This window comes from Porites lutea, chromosome 13, assembly GCF_958299795.1.
Source record: "Porites lutea chromosome 13, jaPorLute2.1, whole genome shotgun sequence".
Lineage (NCBI taxonomy): Eukaryota > Metazoa > Cnidaria > Anthozoa > Scleractinia > Poritidae > Porites > Porites lutea.
Window position 1 is genome coordinate 22,778,273 of NC_133213.1, and position 21,127 is coordinate 22,799,399.

Below are 21,127 nucleotides of genomic sequence, written 5' to 3' on the forward strand. Positions count from 1 at the left end.
CCGTTTGTCTCGTTGATACTCTGGTCGTTTCCTTACCATCAAAGACAGCCAAACGTCGGGGGACACTAGCATTGCTAAAAAAAGTGGTATATATTTTGTAACAGTACCTAGCACGGTTGAAAGTAGGTGCATTCTTCAAGTGTAAAGTGAAATCAGAAATTAAACTAAAACCTTGCAGATGCGGATTTCTGATGGGGATTTAAATTACAAAAAAGTCGTAAAAAAAGTGAATTATATCTGCCCTCACTCGCCGTTATGCAATTTTAACTGCATAGCGTTTACACACGATCCGTTACTGGTAGAAACTCAAGTTTCAATCACTACTTAGTCATCACTAAAACGTCTTCTACAGAGCTTTATTGAACTTTTGGGAGCGCACTGGTGTAAGTGAAGGGTGCGTGTGTGTTTTGCCTTGGAATGAGGACAATGAGACTCAATGAACTATCGCCCTAAATGGTGGGGGGAGAGGGAGAAGGAGAACGACTATGCGTGGACCCTGGGAACGAGCTTGCCGAAAATTTGAAGGCTAAGAAAATAATTCCACCGTTTTGTGGTGGATTTTGTTGCTGTCAATGCTTTAAAACAAGATCGCTCAAACCTTCTGTTACCTTGGGTAATAAAACAGAAACAAATTCCTGCAATGATCACGGGCAAAGGAGTTCCGCTCCTGAAGTAGTTCCAATAAAGTTTCGTGGACACCAGTCCGTCCGCACAGTCTTCTTTTGACACGCGAAGAGCCTTGAATTCATTGGCGTTGGGCATGGTTCTCTCACACAAGTCCGAAATCTCTTTCTCTCCAGTACCAGGTTCTGCTAAGCTTTCACGTGATTCTTTGCCTTTCTTATACAACGGATCAACAGTGGTATTTAGAAGCCCCTTTGCTTTCAGTTCATCAAAACTTCCCTTACCTAACATTTCGCCTTTTAGTAACACAATAACATCATCAGCTTCTCTCATTAGTTGCTCGTGATGAGAAGCGATCAATCTGGTTTTTTGTCCTAGCAAGCCCATGATGCAGTTCGTGAAGATGTGCCGGCCAACGTTGAAATCTAAAGCACTAAGGGGATCATCTAACAAGTAAAGGTCTGCATCGGCATAGACTGCGCGTGCTAAGCTTACCCTTGCCCGCTGGCCTCCACTAAGGGCTACACCGCGCTCTCCAACAACTGCTTTGTCACCATCGGGAAACTGCTGGATGTCATCTCCTAAAGCACAAGCTTGGATCACTCTGGAGTACTTGGATTCCTCGTAGGGCTCTCCAAACAAAATGTTTTCTCTGATCGTTCCAGAGAATAACCAAGCAATCTGTGGCACATAAATAATAGTTCCTCTGCAGGATATGGCTAATTTCTTGCTTGTTCCCTCGCCAGCGATCGTTGCGAGAAGAGTCGACTTTCCACTGCCTACTGGCCCGCTAAGAGCTACCAAACTGCCCTTCTTAGTGGTGAATTCTACATTCCGTAAAATGAATCCTTCATCTTTATCTTTCTCCTGTTGCATGGCATTTTCAACAAGTAAGATATGATCCTGTTCTAATTCTGTTACTTTGCGAGTAACTGGCACGTTTTCGCTCTCTTCTTTATTTTTTCTCGTAGGGCTAGTTGAGGTTAGATTGTCTAAAAGAAGAAAGTCTTGAATTCTACTCAGGGAAACATAAGCGTCATATGACTGAAGAAAACCATAAGCCAAGTTTACGCAAAAATTCACTCGAAGTAAATTGATAAGGGAAAGCAAAATGAATGCGTTTACTGGTGTAAGCAGCTGACCAGTTAGTGAAAGAGAGACGACTGTCACCAAGACCGCCATTGGTGTTGAAATGTACTCCAAAGTAGCAATGGTCGATAAAATGGCGCTCTTTTTAAGGATGAAGCTGACTTCTTGCCTGTAAAAATATGAATTTTATTTTCGTTACTATCTAATGATAAAGGGAATTGTGGCTCCTATTCTTCAATTAAAGAACAGCAGTAACAGCAACATTCCAGGGTTTCATTGTTTGCCTTTTTAGGCACTGGATAACATTCCAGTATTTTAATGGACTTTGTGTCAGTTATATTAATCATACAATGTTAAACTCAAATCGCTGTGTCAACTATTGCAGTCTTATGCGCAATCGGTATTGAAACAGCCGAGTGCCTTTTAGAATGAAGGTCTCTCACGAGAGATTTCACGCTTTATGCATGTAACCTGTAATTTACAGATTTTCTTATTTGGTAAATAAAAGAAGAGTTGCACGCGCAAGCTTTTCCGAGTTCTTATGCTAATGATTGCCTTGTTGTTGTCAATGAGCTACATGCAATCGGACGCAATAACTCCCAAAATTGTTGGGCCAACAATGTTCAGGGTTGTTGCGTCCGTGTTGGCCGTGGTGTGCAAACGGATGCACCAACTACCGACAAAGTTGGGACCTGCAGAGCATCATGGGAAAGACGCAACCCATAAGGCTTTGGAGACCATGTGTAATACGCGTGCGTGGGCCCCAACAATGTTGAAAGAGCTGTTCAAACGGATCCAACACTACTCTTCGCCGATCACGGAAGAAACGAAATGTTGGAAGTTATTGGCTTAAAAGTTTGACTGGTTTTAAACTTTGCGCAACAGCTTTCAATGACACGCAACAATGAACAACAGGGTGTGCAAACGTACGTAACATGTAACATCCAACAATGTTGGGAGTTGTTGGCCGACAATGTCGCGTCCGTTTGCTCGGGGCTTTACAACTTGAAATAAGGCCTCTGTTTAATTTTTCACGGTTATACATGGTTTTAAGAACTACATTTTCGTTTATCAGTTGAGCCGACAGAAAACAACCCAAATTGTCCCCCGATTCATGGTTAGTAACAAATATTTTCTCACCTTCGTACATTCCTTATCTTTTGCTGGTATTCCTCTTCCCATGCATATGATTTGATAGCGCGAATGCCAGAAATTACCTGGCTGATCAACGAAATGCGGCGATCAGAAACTGCAGCTGTGCGAAAGCGTAGTGCGGCGCCACCGTAAGACAGACCACCAAAACATGGTAGGAGTATACATAGAAGGGTGATTCCCATTGTAGACTGCCAGCCAATGAAATGGAGGAGCAAGGAGGAGACCATAACGAGCTGAAGTATGCAAAAAGGTATGTTGAGAAACAATTTCACTGTATCTGCTTCAAGTCGCTGAACATCGTTGGATACAAGATCAATCACGTGACCAGTTGAGAACCTTAACAACGAGTCCTTGCTGAGTAGAAGCATCTGCTCGAAGATAAATGATTAATTTACTTTTATGAAGCGGCAACACAAAGAATCATTTTTTGCAGTAAAGCACAGCTAGTTATAAGCGAAATAAGTATACGTGAAGCCAAAGGCATAAAACAATCAATATTTGGTAACTGATTTTTTCATATATATACAAATGGTAGCAGTATTGGTTTTTATATATTCATGTTAACGAGCACTCTTTCCCTGGACTGCCTCTGTAGAACTCAAAAGAACTTTTACCTCAAAACAATCTAATAGGTGCCTATTGTCATGAAGAGAAATGCCTGCAAATCTTAATTCACTTCGTCTAAAATTTTAGCAGCACTCCCAGGTCAGAAACTATTTTTCGTCAGAATTTCTTTTCGTTTTCTTCTCGGTTTCCTTTCCTTTTCATTTTTTTTAATGTCTACCCAAGACTTTTATTTGAGACGTAACTATCCGCAAATCTTGGTCTGGAAATTCATAAAAATATAACAACAAAGGATTCGAGCATTGTTGTGACTTAGCGACTCCTGTTGAGCAAGACGGACGTCATAAGCTTACTAGTTCGTACCAGGGCATAGCCGTAGGTGTAGGGTCGCCTGGTGGGCCCTTACCTAACCCCCCACTTTTTGGGGGGAGTACTTTATTTTGTGCGGAACGGTACCCACCTACCCCTCTTCAGGAATAGGCCTCCGTTCAATTACAGTTGACTACGCCGCCAGCACTGTTAACTGTTGCGCCGAGTGTCACTTTCAAATTCAAGTCCGCGGTGAATGTGTTTATATTACCAAAATCTTAATTTAAAACTTTGTTGGTTATCTATACTCCCATGGATCAAAAGGACACTGACCAAAAAGAAGATAAAACTTCTGTTCAACTCATTTCAGCTACACTGGAAAGTTCTACACGCTTACCTTCTCGTAGACTATTCCTTTGAGGGCACCACTGATTTTGATACCAATCATCCCACACTGATAGCAAAAATGGTGGATATTGAGAGCCGCGAACAATTCAGTTATTCCAATTCCCAAAGCGCAGGCGTAGAGAAAATAATTATGCTTTTGCTCAACTTTTCTCAAAGATTCAATGAGATATTTAAGAAGTAGTGGCTGGAGAATGTTAGCAAATGTACGCAGACTGCCAGTTAAACCGACAATGATGGCCTCCTTAATAGAAATCATGTTCAACACGCTTTTCCAGAGTTTAGGTGATCCTCTACCATGTCGTTTGCTAGACTCTCTTTCTTTCTTCCAATTTGACTGAAGCCTTTCGGACAGACAGGAGGTACTGTTTTCTTCTTTGAGAGGTAAAAGATCATTTTCATCGATAGCTCGTCTACTTCCTTTCTTAAATATAATGCTCATCCATTGAAAAAATAGAGAAGAAAAGAAGCTGATCTTTTCCTCTTGTACAGTCTCTGTGATTTTTTCGTACCCACAATTCTTTGTCATATTTTACTCGTGTAGCGATCTAAGAGGGAAAATGACGACATCCCAAGTAGCGCATAACTCGAATTAGGAGCCCAAGTATCACCTCTCAGATTCGTTCAGCACAAGACTAGAAATCACAGGATTATATATTAGGACAATGGTCACAACACTAGACATCACAGGATTATATATTACCTTAATGGCACTAGCTATTCTGCTTCATTAAGGTAGTCAGGCATATCCCAATAATATAGAAGAGATCCTGGGGTACTGACATTTGCATGCTCAATCAAAGAAAAACGAAACACCAATCAAATGAATCATTTCATAAATGCTGAACATTTCAGAGACTTTGTATGCCGCTAGTTGATAGCAACTTTGCTGCTGTTTCGGCCGAGCCACTGGCGATGGCTTTTATTTTTGGAAATTCAACCAGGTGGAACATTATATAGAAGCTACTGAAATCGTCTTCCCATCAACTGGTTTGCCTTGCGTTCTTTCTTTCCTTTTCTTTTCTTCTTTTTGGAAGAAAAAAGAACAATTTCGAACCCCAAAAGTAGTGATCACTATACAGTCTGATGCTATGGCTTGGGTCTTATCTTACAGCCCAAATGAAATCAGGCAAAAGGCTTCAGATTGATCTGCCTCCCAGGTCAAAACTTTCATTCCAAATTCCCCGACAGATACTTGGTTTAAAACAGAGGTTTTCGTTATGTTGATGTTGATATATGAACAGAAGTTGTAAAGAAAATTACCTACCTGGCGCTCTTTAAAATTTTTCCCCATTGGGGAACACAATGCATTTACATCTGAAACAAAGTTCCCTACAGTTTAGATATACACGGTGAATTTGCATAATTATGTTATTTCGATCGCAATGAAGCCGGGCTTATCATGATCAGCCATGCATCAAGCAGGGTATGTTCGTTAAACCACCAAGCCACATTTTGGGTATTGATCATTAAACCAGAAAACGTTTGAAATGAGATCAATGTTTTCACGTTCGTCTACTTGCAGAATCAAAATAATGAAAATAATCCAGACCCAAGAATCAGAGTAACTTTTTACACCCCAAAGGGCCCATATTGTTCATTGTCTGTAACTCACAATAAAAGAAAATAATTAAATGACTTCTTAGAAACATTTCGACGGATTGAGTATACAAAGCAACAACGAGATAAATTAAAAAATTTTTCAGTAGCATTTTTCCCTCATGGCAAAAGTTTAAATGCGTCTCTTGTGTCGTTTAATGAGAAGTCCCTCGATGTGTTCGTTTTTGAAGTATGGCTTCAAGGGTGAGATTTGCTAGGCATGAAAGAGTTTCTAAAGGTGATAGCGAGGACAAGAAAAAAGAGATCAAGCAAATAAATTCCACTCATTATTCGATACTACAGATGCAATGGTTAGGCGCCCTTAGAGGGGTTTCGTATGCCCGGCGGGGGGTGAAGGGGGGTGGTATATAGGTATGTCAGTGCCGCTGTAAAGCTATGGTTTTCAAGCAGTTTACTTTGGGATAGGGTATATAAATCAGAGAGTTTGGGTCCAGAATAGCGTATCATTTTCCAGCAAAGTGATCAACTGGTTGAAGATTTTAGTCAAGACTAGGGAAACCGGGAATTGCCACTCAAGAACAAAAAAAATCAAATCGGCTTTGTTTTTTTGGCTGGACTGTTCTAGTGACCTCAGTATTTTCTAGAAAACAGCTACTATAGAATAGAGGATTTGGGGAGTTTAGTCTAGTATAGGGTAGCAGAATTCAGCTGAACTAGCTCTGGTATAGGATCCCAGCGCCACATCCCTACCCAGAAATTTCTAAAGTACCCCTCTGGGTCCGTATGTCTCTAGTTTGAATTTCAAAACCTGTCATTTCGCGCTTTGAGGAAAAAGCCATGTCACTATTCACTATTGCATTCACACTTTCTTTGTTGCTCTCGCAGTTTCAATTCGTCTTTGTGTCATTCTCAGTGTCGCCATTTCTGCTGTCCCATGCTCCTGTTTCAAGGCCGTGTTGCATGTCGGAATTCAACTCAAACAGGGCCTGGATGGTAGAAATGATGCTGGCAGCATAAGCTCTTTTCGGCTTTGGTAATTTAACCGATAATATAATCATTTGGAAACAATGTCTTCGTGGTCACTTATCGAAACAAGAAAAACATTTCGCCGCCCGGGGGAAAAAATTCCTCGAAGGTATCAATCATGCGTGATCTTACGGATTAACTCACGATAACTTTTCATTGCTAATTCATCGTTTCTTCTTTTTCTTTTCCCGAGAGTAACCTCTGCAGCGAGCAGCCGATGTAGTTTCCTTCCATCACGCCCTTTTGCCACCTCCAAATTCTTGGAGTTGGGCAAGAGACTAACAAGATTGAAGACCGGTTTTCACCAGTTTGTTTGTTCAAAGCGCGCAAAAGAAATAATAATCATAATAACAATGAAAACACGACTTTGTGCGGTGTGACTGTTCTTTCATCCATTAATGAATTTGCATGGAAAAGAGTTTAGTTTCCAGTTGAGGTGATCGGTTTTGTTCTCAATTCTTCTGTTCCTCTGAATTTCAGTTGCAAGCCAGCAAAGGTGGCGGACTATATAGGAATGTCATGATTCTCTTTCACGATTCGCTTTTTCCGTTTCTTTAACTTAGTATTGCCCTTCATGTTTTGGTTAAGTTAGTTTCCTGTTTCGTATTTAGAACTTCTATATGTCCTAGTATAACATAACCTTTTCATACAATATTAATAAATTATTCAAACACCTTCAAAGAATTCTGTCACGATTTTTGAATTTATTTCAGTTGAGCTTCCATACGCGACTATTCTCATTAGAGACTTTTCATAAGAATAAACTATTCTGGAAAAACCAAAATCAACTGCCCTAGTCACTAATTAATTGGCGCGCTAGCCTCTCGTGAATGTTCACCTTCCGTAACGGCGACCACCAATAATTAATCTTGGCATTTGAGCCGTGATGAGCTGTGGGCGGGTTGATTACTTTGCTAGCAAGCCCTCGAGTGGCGGAAACTAGTTGAGAAGGGAAAAGAGAGACTCCTTCCTCAAACCCGCCTCCAGAACTCTAGCACGCAGGCTAGCCTTTGATTGTATTTTGTAACTGTCAAAATTGTCTTAAAACTGAATGAATCATGATCAAAAGATTTACCACACGAGAAAACACCAACTAAAGGGTAAACTACAAAGGAGCGAAATGAGGTTTAAATGAAGGACTTCACAGTGACATTAACAACGGCAAAGTTGAAACAATAGAACCTTCAATATCTGGTGATGTTATTCTCTTTACGTTTATTATTATTATTATTATTATTATTATTATTATTATTTACTGTGCACAAGTATCAAGGCAAAAGATTTTCATTGGCAAACGGAACATAAGCACACTTCGAGAGAACCTGCCAGCTGTTTCAAGAAAATTATCAAAATTCAAACAGTAGGAACTACCACAAAACTGAGCGGGGAAAAACAACATCAAAAGAACGTATGCTTTATACTTTTACAAACGCAAAAGAAGGCACAAATGGATTAATTAAAGATTAACTAAACCAGAATGCAATTGTGGTTTTTGAAAACTTGTTAGCCTAACAGTTTTTCAGTGTTCATTTGTGTTGTTTTTAAATAACAAAATAAATAACATATGATCGTTTGACAAGACAAGAAGCTGTGATTTATTCATTTCAAAATAATATCTTCGCTAACGTTACGTTCCACGGAAAATAATGGAACCTAATTGGTAATATTTACAACGTGGTCACGAAAAATACAACCGTGATACAACCTCCTTTAAAACCAGATTTTGTAGACATCCGATGGTATAAACTCTATAACAGATATTATTATTTTCGCAAAATATAATTGATGATATCAATCAAAATTAAATAGAACATGTACATGTGAAGTGCTTACGAAAAAACACTGATATTTGTTTATACGAAAGTCACTTAAAAGGTACTGAATATTGCTGAAACGTGGATCATTGTTTCACTGAGGTACTTGAATATCATATCACTTCAGTTCAGTTTTATTTAGCCAAAGTAAATTACCAGGCAAGAATACATATGAGAATTGTAAGTTGGCAAGGGAGTCCAGAAGAAAACAGAAGGCTTATGAAGCATGCATGGGCTCCCCAGTCACAAAGAAATAAGTGCCCTTGTCTTGTGAGTTAACTAACTACAGTAGTTGTGACTGAAAGTTTCACGTGATAAATAACTTGCGTGAGTTTATAAAATAGGAAAAAAATATCGTTTAGAGTTAAATATTGAACTCAAATTTCCAACAGGAGACAGGTAAAGAGAAACTGCTGGTGCATATCGGTTTGTCAGTGACTAGGGAGACATCAGTTATAAATATAGGGCCTCTGGCGCAACCACAAACTTTCAACTTTCAACCAGATAGATGCAAATCACAGCAAAATATATTGCATCTCTACATATATTTAGTAATCACCATTTCTTTTTCATTTCTACTTTTTCTTTTTTTTTAGTTTGGGTAGTAACATAGTACAAGCACAAATTTCTCAGTGCATCAGTAATCTAGAGAAAGAGCAGACAAACCTTGTCTAGGGCCTTAACTTTAAAACCTTGACTCGCAAAATGAATGAAGTAGTCTTGTAAGGTAGTTCTAGCGTTTGAGTATGTGAATAAAAACCTTAAATTTGGCCATTCCATTGAGTTACTGAGCAGTACGTTGCTCTGGTGCTTTTATCTACGCTGCGCAAGGTTAATTGGAGTTGTCACGACCTTAAAAGTTTCACAACAAACCTCAAAATCGACCAAAGCTTGCTTTTTAGGCCGAAAGGCGGCCGAGCGAGTGACCAAGTTGCGAGAGGTCGTCCTGCGGGCTCTATTAAACGGGACGAAAGACTTCTTTGAAAGTCCAAAGCTTAGGTGGTTCTGGCCTTTAAGTCAGTGGGGTCAAATCCTGTGGATCGGACATTCAGATGAAACCAGTCATAAATAAATTTCATTCGCATTGGTAATATTCGATCAAGCTAGACTTTTCTAGGATTTAATTAAAGGCACGCGGGTGTCAGCTGCGCGCCCGAGATCGATTCATTCCCTTTTTGGCGCCTTTTTGTTTCAGTTTGAGCTTAGAGAAATGAGAGAGAATGTGAATAGTTAAAAAAATGCCTTACTCGAAATTCCTAAATATTTTCATTGTTATGGGTGTTTTAATTTCCAACGTACTAACAAACACTGTGAAAGAAATATTGCAACATGAAGTGTTTGAATGAGCAAGTGCCAAGAGATGCCCATATTCGATCACTACCAGAGAGTGTAATCTCTGTCAATTACACATATTACACTTGTTACCAGTAAGATGAAAGTGTTAGACACCCGAGTGATTTCCTTTCCTTTAGTCAGTTATTGTTCTGTTCCAAAGTACCCATCAGCAAATCAATGCCAGCCATAGTTTCGGCAAAAAGGGCGAGGTCTGCTCTAAAAGCTCCGTCAACAAACGCCGCAGCCAGCACGATGACTTTTCCACTGCCACTCTCATTTATTTTTTCTGCCATCGCAAACAGTTCCTTTCTTGTGCATCTCAGTATTTTGCTCGTCGTCATCAACGACATAGGGTAACCAAGCTTTGCCATATAAGGTGATATCATCAACTGAGCTAAAGCCCCTGGAAGCCTGCAGTTTAGATCTACCAGATAACGCTTTCCGTTCTTCTCTAAAATCTCTATGTTGACTATTCCAAAGTACCCAGAAGAATGAAGAAAGTTTTTGATTGGTAAAATAAATTCTTCGTAAACCGCTTTCTTTAATTCTTCTTGCCTGGTCCAGTCACCCACTCCAGCAGCCCAATTGAAATAGTTTGAATCAGCCCCGGTCAAGCTGCCCAACCAATGGATGTCACCTGATTTGAACACGTAGAAATAATATCCCATAGTCACCGCATCGGGGATATATTCTTGCAAAACGTACTTTCCCTTCCAGTTGCACTTGTTTCTAACCTCTGCCACCACTTCCTTTAGCTGTTGTGAATCACGAACCAACCAGTTTCCGCAACCACCTCCCGACTGGTCCACTTTGAGCATGCAGGGAAACGAAACGTTATCCTCCTTCAGGAGTCGAGGGTTGGGTACTCCAATTCTTGGGATTGTACTTTTACAGAGCAACTCATGATGCAAATCAGGATCGATGGCGTGCTTCAGAGCTGGCAAAGACTGCAGCGGTCCAGCGGTAACGACTGGAATGTCGTCAGCGAAGCCTTCTTCAACAGACTTCACATGTGCGGCTGGAAAAACTGGCAACCACTTTTTCCAGTGATTTAATTGGAGGGTATCAGGCTTGATATCTGACAGGCTGGGAACGGCGTCGCCAATCGTTGCCAGATGTCTGATTGGTCGCATTATATCCGACTCTTTCGTGTCCCTCAACGCGTAGTCGAAATACATGTACTTCTTGTCGTTATAGAGCCTGGATCCTTTGCAATAGGAAGAGCGGAGATACGGCAAAAAGTAGGCTTTATCCAAGTCTTTGACAATAAGCTGACTGTAGGAGTATATCGTGTTATCGTTGGCCATGACTTACTTGATAGATTCACCAACTGTCTTGTCGACGTGGCAGTGCAAAAGTAAATGTTGTATGATGTGTCGATTCAGCAATGCTGACTGTGGTATGATCGATACGAAATATAGCAGCAAACTAAAAGTGCTTAAGAGCATCTTATATGACGTCGTCAAATTTGACATATTGGTGTGGCAAAAAGAATAAATAGCGGCCATATTGGTGTACCAAGCCAATCCTAGTCTATATTGGTATTACTAAGCCAATCCTAAACTCTTTTTGGATGCTAAGCATTTCTTTCGTTCAAGGAGGTAAGACGAGACTCAGTTGTTGTCCTATTACCTTTGACTCTCGCCTTTCGCCAGTTAGTCTGCGAAAACAGCCGTTTCCCACCGCTCCTCGCCGCTGGGGACGTTTCGCGAGGAGGAACGTCTGCGACTCACCGAAAGAAATTATGTACTGATGACGTAAAATCTGTCTGTCAAAAGTGCTGATAGGTCGGCGGAGTAGTTACATTGTTTTAGCTATTGTTTACGAATGCCAGACAAAAGGCCACAAAGGGCAAATGTAAACGCGATGAATCTCTAACAAAACGGTCAATATTTGTCGAATATATTCTTCTCTGGAAGAAGCATTTGAGTTTTGCTGGAGCTGGTTCGCAGATGAACACAAAAAATTTACCAAAATCGACCAGGAGAAACGTAAAATTGAACAAATTAGCATTAGAAACCCCATGACTACCGGATTTATTATGTAAATATTGATTTACGTCATCAGTATGGAATTTCTGCCGCTGAGACGCAGACGTTCCTCCTGGCGAAACGTCCCCAGCGCAATGCATGATTTCCAAGAGCAATGTGAAAACTGTGTTCCGTGCAACAGAGTGTTTGTCATTATTTTCTTTGAAACAATGTACGTTAAAAAAAATTTAGATTGGGTTTTTGTGATATCTGTAGTGATCAAGGTCGAGGTACATGTAAGTGTAATAGAAGCCTAGGAAATTATGTTTATTATTCGTTGAAAATGAACACAGCCCCGTTCTTACATTGACGAATTATCTGACGGAAAGTGCATCTCTTGTTTAAAACAGCAATTTTATGTCGTGTTGTTCATCGCATATATAGGGTATTTCGCATTTCTCATTGTATATACATGTATAGGTATTTAGAGTGTGTTTTCATGGTTCAGTGCGGAGAGTCGAATATGATATGAAAACGCTTTTATGGAGCGACGCGGAGCGTTTGATGCGATTGTTTTTAATCACGGAAGGTTTGGGTTTTGAAATCATATTACTGTACACGGGTTCTTAGTCTTATTTCCTTAAACTGAACCACACCTCTTAAGTTGGCTAGACTGGGTTGTTTTAAGGACAACTATCAGAGTTTGAACAACAACTATATACTTGACCATTATCAGCGCTCTCTTTGCGCCAATTCTACATACAATTGAAATTTTCTGGTGGCATAACTCTGGTTTGGGGTGAGTTGACTTTTGGCGTCAAAACCAAATTGCACTCAAGTCTCTACAAGGCACTCCAAGCTTTTATCCATTGCTTTGCAGTGTCTGAGTGGCGAGTAGCCTGCGATTCCGTAGGTTAAGCTGATTTCCATGTAGGCTCTTGAGAGAATCCAGATAGTGAGTACAATGTGTAATAATCTGTCTAATTGGACCAGTGTCCTTTTTCATCTGTTTAAACAGATTTTGAAACTGGACTATCGGTCTGTGTCCTTTCAACAACAACAGTAAATGTCTGGACTGTCCAAGGAGACAAAGAGGGGTCGAAAGTTCCCGTTAGCAGAGATTTGACCGTATAAAGTTATACTATATAAAAAGGAAACCATAAAATGATTATCACGTAACTATAATATCCAGATAATTTTCATTAACATTTCATTTACATACAGTTTTCGTTATAACAAAGTAGCTTTTTTCCGGTTATCCTTCTTTTCATGACGGCACCTTGTGGATAGCAATGGTGACATTCCCTTCAGATCTGATAAACAAATTACTGAAAAAGAAGGGTGAAAACAGCGTGTAAGGGAATCTACATTAAGCAGTCACGTGAATACAGTTTCCCTTGATTTGAGACCTTCCAACGATCCCAGGCAACTCTGAGGTCTTAGGTCCCGAGGAGTCCGTGGGGAGGTGGGGTGAGAGAAGGTGTACGCTTATATAAAGTATCTACGTACGTGCAGAAAGGGTGTGGTTTCATTAAGCCCTTTTGGTGAGAAATGGAGCATAGACTTTTTTAAAATCTAGGGTAATTTATTGTTATATGGAGCTACGATCTGGAATCGGGTATGTTTTTTATTATCAAATAATTATTTCTTGACTCTGAAGTAGTGCAGGGAAAATCTCATATTGGTCTCTGATCGGATCATTCGGATGCTGTACAGCCCCGTCAAAATTTTCCAGGACTACCCCCCCCCCCCTCCCCTCAAGCTCTTACTATGTAATGTCTTATTTTCCCTCCCTTACCCCAGTCGACTGTATAGCCCAGAGTGTACGGTTTTTTTTTTCGCTCGGTATTTCTCGTAGTTCAATCTTTGATTTGAAAGCAGAGGAACAATGGAGAGAATAATCAACCCCTTTCAGCCCCTTGCCTACCTCCTGTACCCTGTACACCATAACCCAGCTAATTCTAATGCTTGCCTCAGAACCACAATCCCCTCCTTCCCAACCCTCCCCCCCCCCCCCCACCAGGCTGAAATTTCTTTTTACTTTCAGTCACAAAATTCTTTTGTTGATTTACATTAGTGGCTAAAGCTGTAAAAGGCATTCCACATGGCTTTTCCACAAAGGTGACCACCATTCACATACAAAGTCTCCAAACTGATCTCTATACATTTTCATAAAGAATAAGTTGAGAGAATTTGGTAGAGGATCAAAGCATTTTCTCTTAGGTAATTATTTTATCATTTTGGTTGTGTATTAATATCGTTAGGAGAAAATTGATACTCATCACTTTTGGGACTTAAAGGGGTTTAAAGGTTTGACTGTACGTGTACATAGAGGTCGACAAAAAATTGACAGCTTAATGTAAATGACAAAAATGTGAGATCATAAATTATAGATACATGTAACTATCACACTTCATTAACTGGTCATCACAGAACTAGTTTTGTTTTCTTGTAACTTGATATTTCTCTTAACAAATAGAGAAACTTTTTAACTTCTCAAGAGACTCCATACATTACATGTATTATTATTTTATCATTATCATAATGACTACTTTGTTGCATCTCTACATTATCATTATTTTTTGAAATTACAGCAACACAAACAAAGACACGAAGAAAAATTGCAGCCTGCCAGTGGGAGCAATAATAATAATTGCTGATCAGTATGCCATACAGGTTTTCACAAGAAACAGGGTCTGGAAAAGGGGGCCCTGATGCCACATTCCTGCTCCATTTTCAAGACAATCACGTACCCCGCTATTTTTTTCATTGCTTTCCCAAATTTCTGACATTTCGTTTCCAAGAACAATAAAATAAAGTCAAAAAACTGCAAAGGGAAAATTAATGACTTCACTTGAAGGGAGACATCACTTAACGCGCACCTGGTTGATTCACGTTTGCAGCTTATACGTATGGTTTCCCGACTTCCCCACAAACAGGCAAGAAAATCCTAGACTACAAGTAGTCCCCCCATTTTTCCTCAGGGACAGTAGGGGTGATTTTCACGCGCGCTTGCATTTGGCTCGCTCTACTGTCCCTGAGGAAAAATGGGGGACTACTCGTAGTCTAAGAAAATCCTGCATCCCATGCTTAAATTCTGGCAGATCCCAGGTAGTTATCCAGCTTCCTGGGTAGCTGTAAAATCCCATTTCCTGCTAAGATATGCTGCATTTTTCCAAACCCAGTACCATATTTTGGTCAAATCTTGGATCCCAAGACCCTGAGGATATATGTGAATTCAGTTAATGAATTTTGATGGTTATTCAGCCAATGACAGTTAAAGTTTTGAAAACAACTAACATAATGTGATGATGTTCAATGTACACTAAATCAATCATGTTTCTTTAAATTTCAACCAAAAAGTCGCTTAGGACTTTCTTGCATACACCCCTACATTTAAATACAATAACTAAAAAAAAGGCATCTTAAGTTCCTCAAGAGAAGAGAAGAGGAGAAGATGCCAAAGATATACATTAATAGGGATGACACAATATTGAATTCCCCACACCCAGCTTCTCTCTTCTATACATCTATGCGCCCCCCCCCCCCCACCCCCCGCACTTTACTGGGCTGTGCAAATGTGGGCTGTGATCAGATCCAAGTAGATTCTGTCTTTTACTAAGACACTTTTTGTACAAAGCCAGTATTCAATTTGGGCCGCATTTTTGTGTCACTGACATGGAATGTTCTACTCTGATGCATAATAAAATTATCATGGAGCCATACTAATGCAAAAAATCTTACTTCATATAATTATAAGTACTTTGAAAGCAGCAGGCAATGATAAAAGTAAATTTAGAAAAATAGGTGTGCTTACTAACCTGAAATGAGCAAACAGAATGACCCATTTCAGGCTATGTGCTTACGAGTAGTTTTTGTGCCAGACATTCGACGCGATTATGAAAGACTCGGGGAGTAAACAAAATCAGTTTTACAGCCTGCCATTTGGGCAAGCTGTAGCTAGCATGTACTAGCCCACAAGTCATTTCAACAAGCCCCAAAACCCTTTTTGATTAGTAGGATTGATTACAATCCTTCTGTAATTTGAATTTCCCCAAAAAACAGCACTTGCCCGTCGGGCAAGTTAACAACAAAAATCACCAGCCCAATAGCAAAATCCAATAGCCCCGGGCTATCGAACACGAACTTCCTTTGCACGGTGAAGACTGGAACTACATTTTAACATTTGTTATTTCTTCACCAATTGATTCATGCTGCATTTGTTCTTTTGCTGTTTCATTATGAAACAGCAACAAATGCTTGGTTCATTTTCATGTAAAAGAGAATGGCAATTGAACCTGAAAGCATGAAGATGTCGGTTGTTCAAAGTTTCAGTACAATAGTTTGACCCAGACAATTTTTGAAATGACCCAATTTAAAATGCCATGTAGCATGGGACATACGACCCACTTTGACTAATTTCTAGATTAAACATATGTGGGTTGAGTTTGTTGTTGGTTCTCTCCCTTACTCTGAGAGGTTTTTCTCCAGGTACTCAGGTTTTCCCCTCTCCTTAAAACCAACACTTCCAAATTCCAATTCAATCTGGAACATACAGACACATTTTAACGAGTTCTTAAGAACTCTTAAGTGTTCCCTTGGTAAACAAATTACAATTTTATTACAATTAACCAGTGTTTTGCTAAAGGTTAACTTGTGGCTTCTCTTGAAGCCCAGCCTTGCTTTAATATCCACTTACCAAGCATCTGATTCTAAACAAATGACTGGTTGAGGTTCTTTATTTGGGTATAGCTTCCTTGCATTTTCCACTAGAGAGCTAACATGGCCAGAGTACATGGGATTTGCTGTACCTTTAGCTGTACAAGTAAAATTCAAGAGGATTGTTTGTAAGTGACACCCGAAACAAGGCCACCTAGATCAGTATGTTACAAATCAATCACATTTGTCGCTGGAAACCACACTAACAACTCGGTATTACTTGACAATTGCTAAATAATTATCCAAGGTAATAAATTTGACAATCAAAATAATCAAGCTCAAATGATGATAACACCAATTACTAGAGTAAGCATAATAAAGAGTCAATAAGCAGTTTATTTTTAGAACAGTCAAAGATGGGTATCTCTCTTGTTTGCCTAAAAAGTCACTTAAATGCACCTTATTGGTGTTTTAAACCCCATTTACACTTGCTAAAAATCAGCACGGCACGCCAAATTTTTGGCAATGTGCCTCGTTTACCCATGCCGAGACTACCTGACACCCCTAAAATTTTGAGCACTGGTGCCACATTACATTTGGAACCGATACGTTTACACGTCAAAAATTGGGAGAACCATGCCTTAAAATCGTCAGCACAGTGCCAAAAATTTGGCGTGCCGTGCCGATTTTTTTAGCGCGTGTAAATGGGGTTTCAGTGCACTTTGACACAAAAGTAAACTTATGAAGGACATTATTTTTGCATCATCTACTGCACTGAGATATGACTGCCATTTTACGAGTTCATCCAAGCTACGGAAGGTCTAGATGTCTGCATTCCTTCATTTCTTAAATACTTTGAGACCCTGAGTATCAGTCCAACCCAGGGAATCATACCTACACTTGTACATTGTATGACCTCCTACATGAACAAGTGCTAACTGAGCTACATTGTAGTCCTAAAACCAATTTAAATAAAGATATGATCGTCACAGTGGTAATTGCGATTTAAGCAATTGCAAATTAACTTGAAAAAATTTCAGGACTTAACAGGATTTCAACCCATGGCCTCTGCTGAGCTAGTCCTGACACTTATCCAAAGAATGCCACACAATCAATAACTTGCAGCAAGTGAATTAATAAGAAGGTCTGTTTTGGGTAAAAGTACTTTAAGTCAATCTTCAAATTAAACACCAGCTAAAACAAAATCTGAATAGTGGTGTGACAAGGTTAGACACACTGTAGTCGGAATACTCTGTAGCCTCACCATTCAGTTGTACTACAAGGTCAAAGATCGAACAGTAGTCACATGACGCAGGAGTGACTTAAAACTCGCATTATTTAGTTTTCCAAAAGAATATACCATGTACTTTCCATAAGATTAATGCCAATAAAGCCAAATTTGTACAACCATTTCAACACATTTATATGTGGAATTAATACTCATTAGAAATCTAAAGTCTAGAAAACGTTAGCTCATAAAAGATCAAGCATTAGAGCGTCAAACTGACCTGAAAGTGCTAACCCTTGCTGATCACTGCAAAGCACTCCGATAACTCCATGTTCTGACATGCTAGAATAAAAAATACATACGAAAAATTAAACATATTTTTCTACTTTTTGCTAAACACATAACTTAATAGACTTACATGTCCTCTAAATGGGAATCTAACGACTTTTCCATCTCGAATTTGGAGCAAGGCACTTTCTACGAGAGTTGTCTTTTTCGTTGCGTGTATATTACAGAGCAATCAATGTACAGACAACCCGCTGACCGTCGATGTCACTCGTTTCCAGGCGCTCGCGTTTGTTACTTCCGCTCTCAATTGGACCAGGGCGGATAAAGGTAGGGCGGTGAAACGAGCGCGTCCGAGCAAAAAGGTGTGATGCAGTGGACTGGCACTATGTTTAGAAATGTTGCTTGTTTTCGACTTCGGTCGGGGCTTGCGATGTGGTTTGTACATAAGACACTGCCGCTGTCACTGAATTATGGCGCCTTGATAATTTGTTTTCTTGCACTTCTTCCTCGTTCCTTTGTGCTGGTACGCTGTCTCCGAGAGGCAAATGTTGCTATTTTTTGCGGGAGGTTTAGTTGGAGTAGACAAACATTTCTTTCAAAGGGTTTCTTTTATTACTTCCATGACTCTACCACTGAATTATATTTTCGTTCTGCTACTCGCCAATGTCGATGTTATTCCAAAACAAAAACAACTAAGTACTGTCTAAAGCACGAAGGAAAATCTCATCCATGTCATCCATGGCAAAACTAAAAGACAGCAGATCGTGTTTCATAACTAGATGACGTATATTTTATAAATGCGTGCAGCTCGTGCAAGGTGAAATTATGCTAATTTCAATCACCATCATCCTTCTTTTTAATTTTGAAAAAAACATCTCATACGTCTTTCTGTTTCTTCGAAACTTCAAAATTAGTTTCCCCTCAGTTTTTACTGTTTACCTTGTTTTGTTTTAGAGAGAAAAACGGAGAAAAAACCTTACAACTAACCTTAATAAATTTTGTTTACATGCGGTTGCCGGATTTGCAACGCATTGCGCGAATCGCCATGTCGCGTTGCAAACGAGAAGCAAAGTTTGAAGAAGTACAACGCCACTATATCAATATATATCAATCTAATTTTTTGTTATGTTATATAAAATTTATCCCTCTTTAACATATGTAAAAATTGAGGTTAAGAAGTGTTAAGCTTTTGCAAACGAAACGGTGAAAGACGATTAGGTGATATTTAGTGGAAGGAGGAGGTATTCAACACTTTCAAATTAAACTCAAATTTTGGCATTATACGACCAACAAGTTTGACCTATAGACGTACAGACACAAACATATGAAACTGTTTATTGATATTGTTATGAAACGAATTTATCTATTTAACATTGTAGCCTGAAATTACAGAAAGAAAATAGGATTTCCGGTTTGCAAAAAGGAAAATTTCGCCGGCCTTGAAGCGCACCGGAAGCGCGGAAAGAGCGCTCGTGCCAGTCCTACTCCGCATCACACATTAAATGAAGAGCGGAGCGCTCGTTTCACCGCCCAACCTTTATCCGCCCTGATTGGACTTTAGCATTTCGTGAAACATTCTATGAAACTAAGGCCAACGTAATTCTGTGGTCTCGCAATGGCAACAAAAATAGAAAACTCAGGCGATTTCTACCAATGGCAGATTACCAAAAGATCAATGGGTGAAAGAATCAAGCATTTGTACAACAACCCTCTAATGGCCGATGTCAATTTCCTTGTGGCGGAAAAAGGTGGAAAACGTGAATCTAAAATCGCAATTCCCTGTCACAAGCTTGTTCTGGGCTTAAGCAGTCCCGTGTTTTTCGCGATGTTTTATGGAGAACTGGCTGAGACAGGGGATTCTATTGATCTACCAGACTGTGACTCCGAAGGATTTCTGGAATTCTTGCGTTACATTTATCGTGACGAGGCAAAGTTAACCGGAAGTTGTGTGATGCAAGTGCTTTACCTCGCAAAGAAATACATAATACCTTCATTGACGGAGCTGTGTAGACGTTTTCTCGAAAAAAATATTACTCCTCAAAATGTTCTGGATGTTTTGCCGCAAGTAACAGAAATGGACGAGACTCACTTGACTTCCGTTTGTTGGAACGTAGTTGATTCTCATACCGAGAAGGTATTGGAATCTGCTTCGCCTTCGCTTCTCGATGACGCACATTTGTTAAGCTCATTGCTAGCTAGGGATTCACTAACCATCAATGAAGCTAAAATTTTTCAAGCTATTAATTGCTGGGCAGAGGACAATTGTAGAAAGCAGGGTAAAGAAGCAAGCGGGAAAAATAAAAGAGATGTCATAGGCGAAGGGATTTTAACATCGGTTCGGTTTCCTGTGATGACAGAAAAGGAATTTGCAAGCCATGTCCCAGACACTGAAATACTCACAGAGACTGAGATTGTCAAGTTGTTCATGTATTTTAATCTTGGTAGACAACCTGGAGAGTTTTCCTGTGTTCCTAGAGGTAAAAACAGCAAAAATCAAATGCAGCGTTGTAAACGTTTCTCCTCCAGATCTGGAGTAGGTTGTTTTTGGCATTACAATCGTGGAGCGGCTGATTCCATCAGTTTTACCGTCAATGCCCCAGTGCTAATCAAAGGAGTAAGGTTATTCGGGTATCAGAAAGAGAAATATCTTGTGAACTTAAAAGTCGACGGTAAAACTGTCGTTGAAGGCGAATTTCAAACGGAAGAACAAGAAAAGTGTGGCTACCATGGTTTTGACGTTATTTTTGAACATCCCCGTCAGCTGCTACCTGAAGTGCCATGTGCAGTTGAAGCGTTGATCCATGGACCTAAGTCACTCTACGGCACCTCAGGTAAAGAGGAAGTTAATTGTGGAACAGTCACTTTTCGATTTATTGCAACAGAAACGCCGCTTGGAAATAGTTCAACTGTGAGTCGAGGGCAGTTCGCAGAAATTATATTTATTGATATACCATCACAGTTGGCCTCAGCCGATGGATCCCAAGATGTGTGAACAATACCTTGCCTAGTCCCTTGGTGTAGGGCGTCTCTCCAGGCCTTCTCGGTCAATGCATTTCAGTGAAGTCTCCGAAACTCGCTCGGACCACGTGACCCGAAACGCA

General features: G+C 39.9%; 3 protein-coding genes across 3 annotated transcripts in view; 1 reads left to right on the forward strand and 2 right to left on the reverse strand.

The window, feature by feature from the left end:
- The window catches only part of LOC140922916 (ATP-binding cassette sub-family C member 4-like), a 12,162-nt gene extending 7,358 nt beyond the window's left edge, over positions 1–4,804 (reverse strand). The window contains exons 1-4 of the mRNA XM_073372963.1: positions 4,139–4,804; positions 2,854–3,236; positions 609–1,882; positions 1–74 (exon numbers count right to left, since the gene is read on the reverse strand). The exon at positions 1–74 is cut by the window's left edge and continues 497 nt beyond it. Coding sequence (XP_073229064.1) covers positions 1–74; positions 609–1,882; positions 2,854–3,236; positions 4,139–4,675 — 2,268 coding nt within the window. The 5' untranslated portion in view covers positions 4,676–4,804. The remainder of the gene's footprint in view (positions 75–608; positions 1,883–2,853; positions 3,237–4,138) is intronic.
- An 8,227-nt stretch (positions 4,805–13,031) lies between these two features.
- On the reverse strand, positions 13,032–18,248 carry LOC140923332 (ragulator complex protein LAMTOR5 homolog). Its single transcript, XM_073373428.1, has 4 exons — positions 18,157–18,248; positions 18,019–18,080; positions 16,551–16,668; positions 13,032–13,179 (listed from the first exon to the last, which is right to left on the reverse strand). The coding sequence occupies exons 1-4, from the start codon at positions 18,189–18,191 to the stop codon at positions 13,119–13,121; spliced, it is 276 nt and encodes a 91-aa protein (XP_073229529.1). The 5' UTR covers positions 18,192–18,248; the 3' UTR covers positions 13,032–13,118.
- Positions 18,249–19,581: 1,333 nt separating this feature from the next.
- LOC140922575 (BTB/POZ domain-containing protein 6-like) lies at positions 19,582–21,018 on the forward strand. The gene has a single exon (XM_073372548.1). The coding sequence runs from the start codon at positions 19,642–19,644 to the stop codon at positions 21,016–21,018; it is 1,377 nt and encodes a 458-aa protein (XP_073228649.1). The 5' UTR covers positions 19,582–19,641.
- The last annotated feature ends 109 nt before the right edge of the window (positions 21,019–21,127 follow it).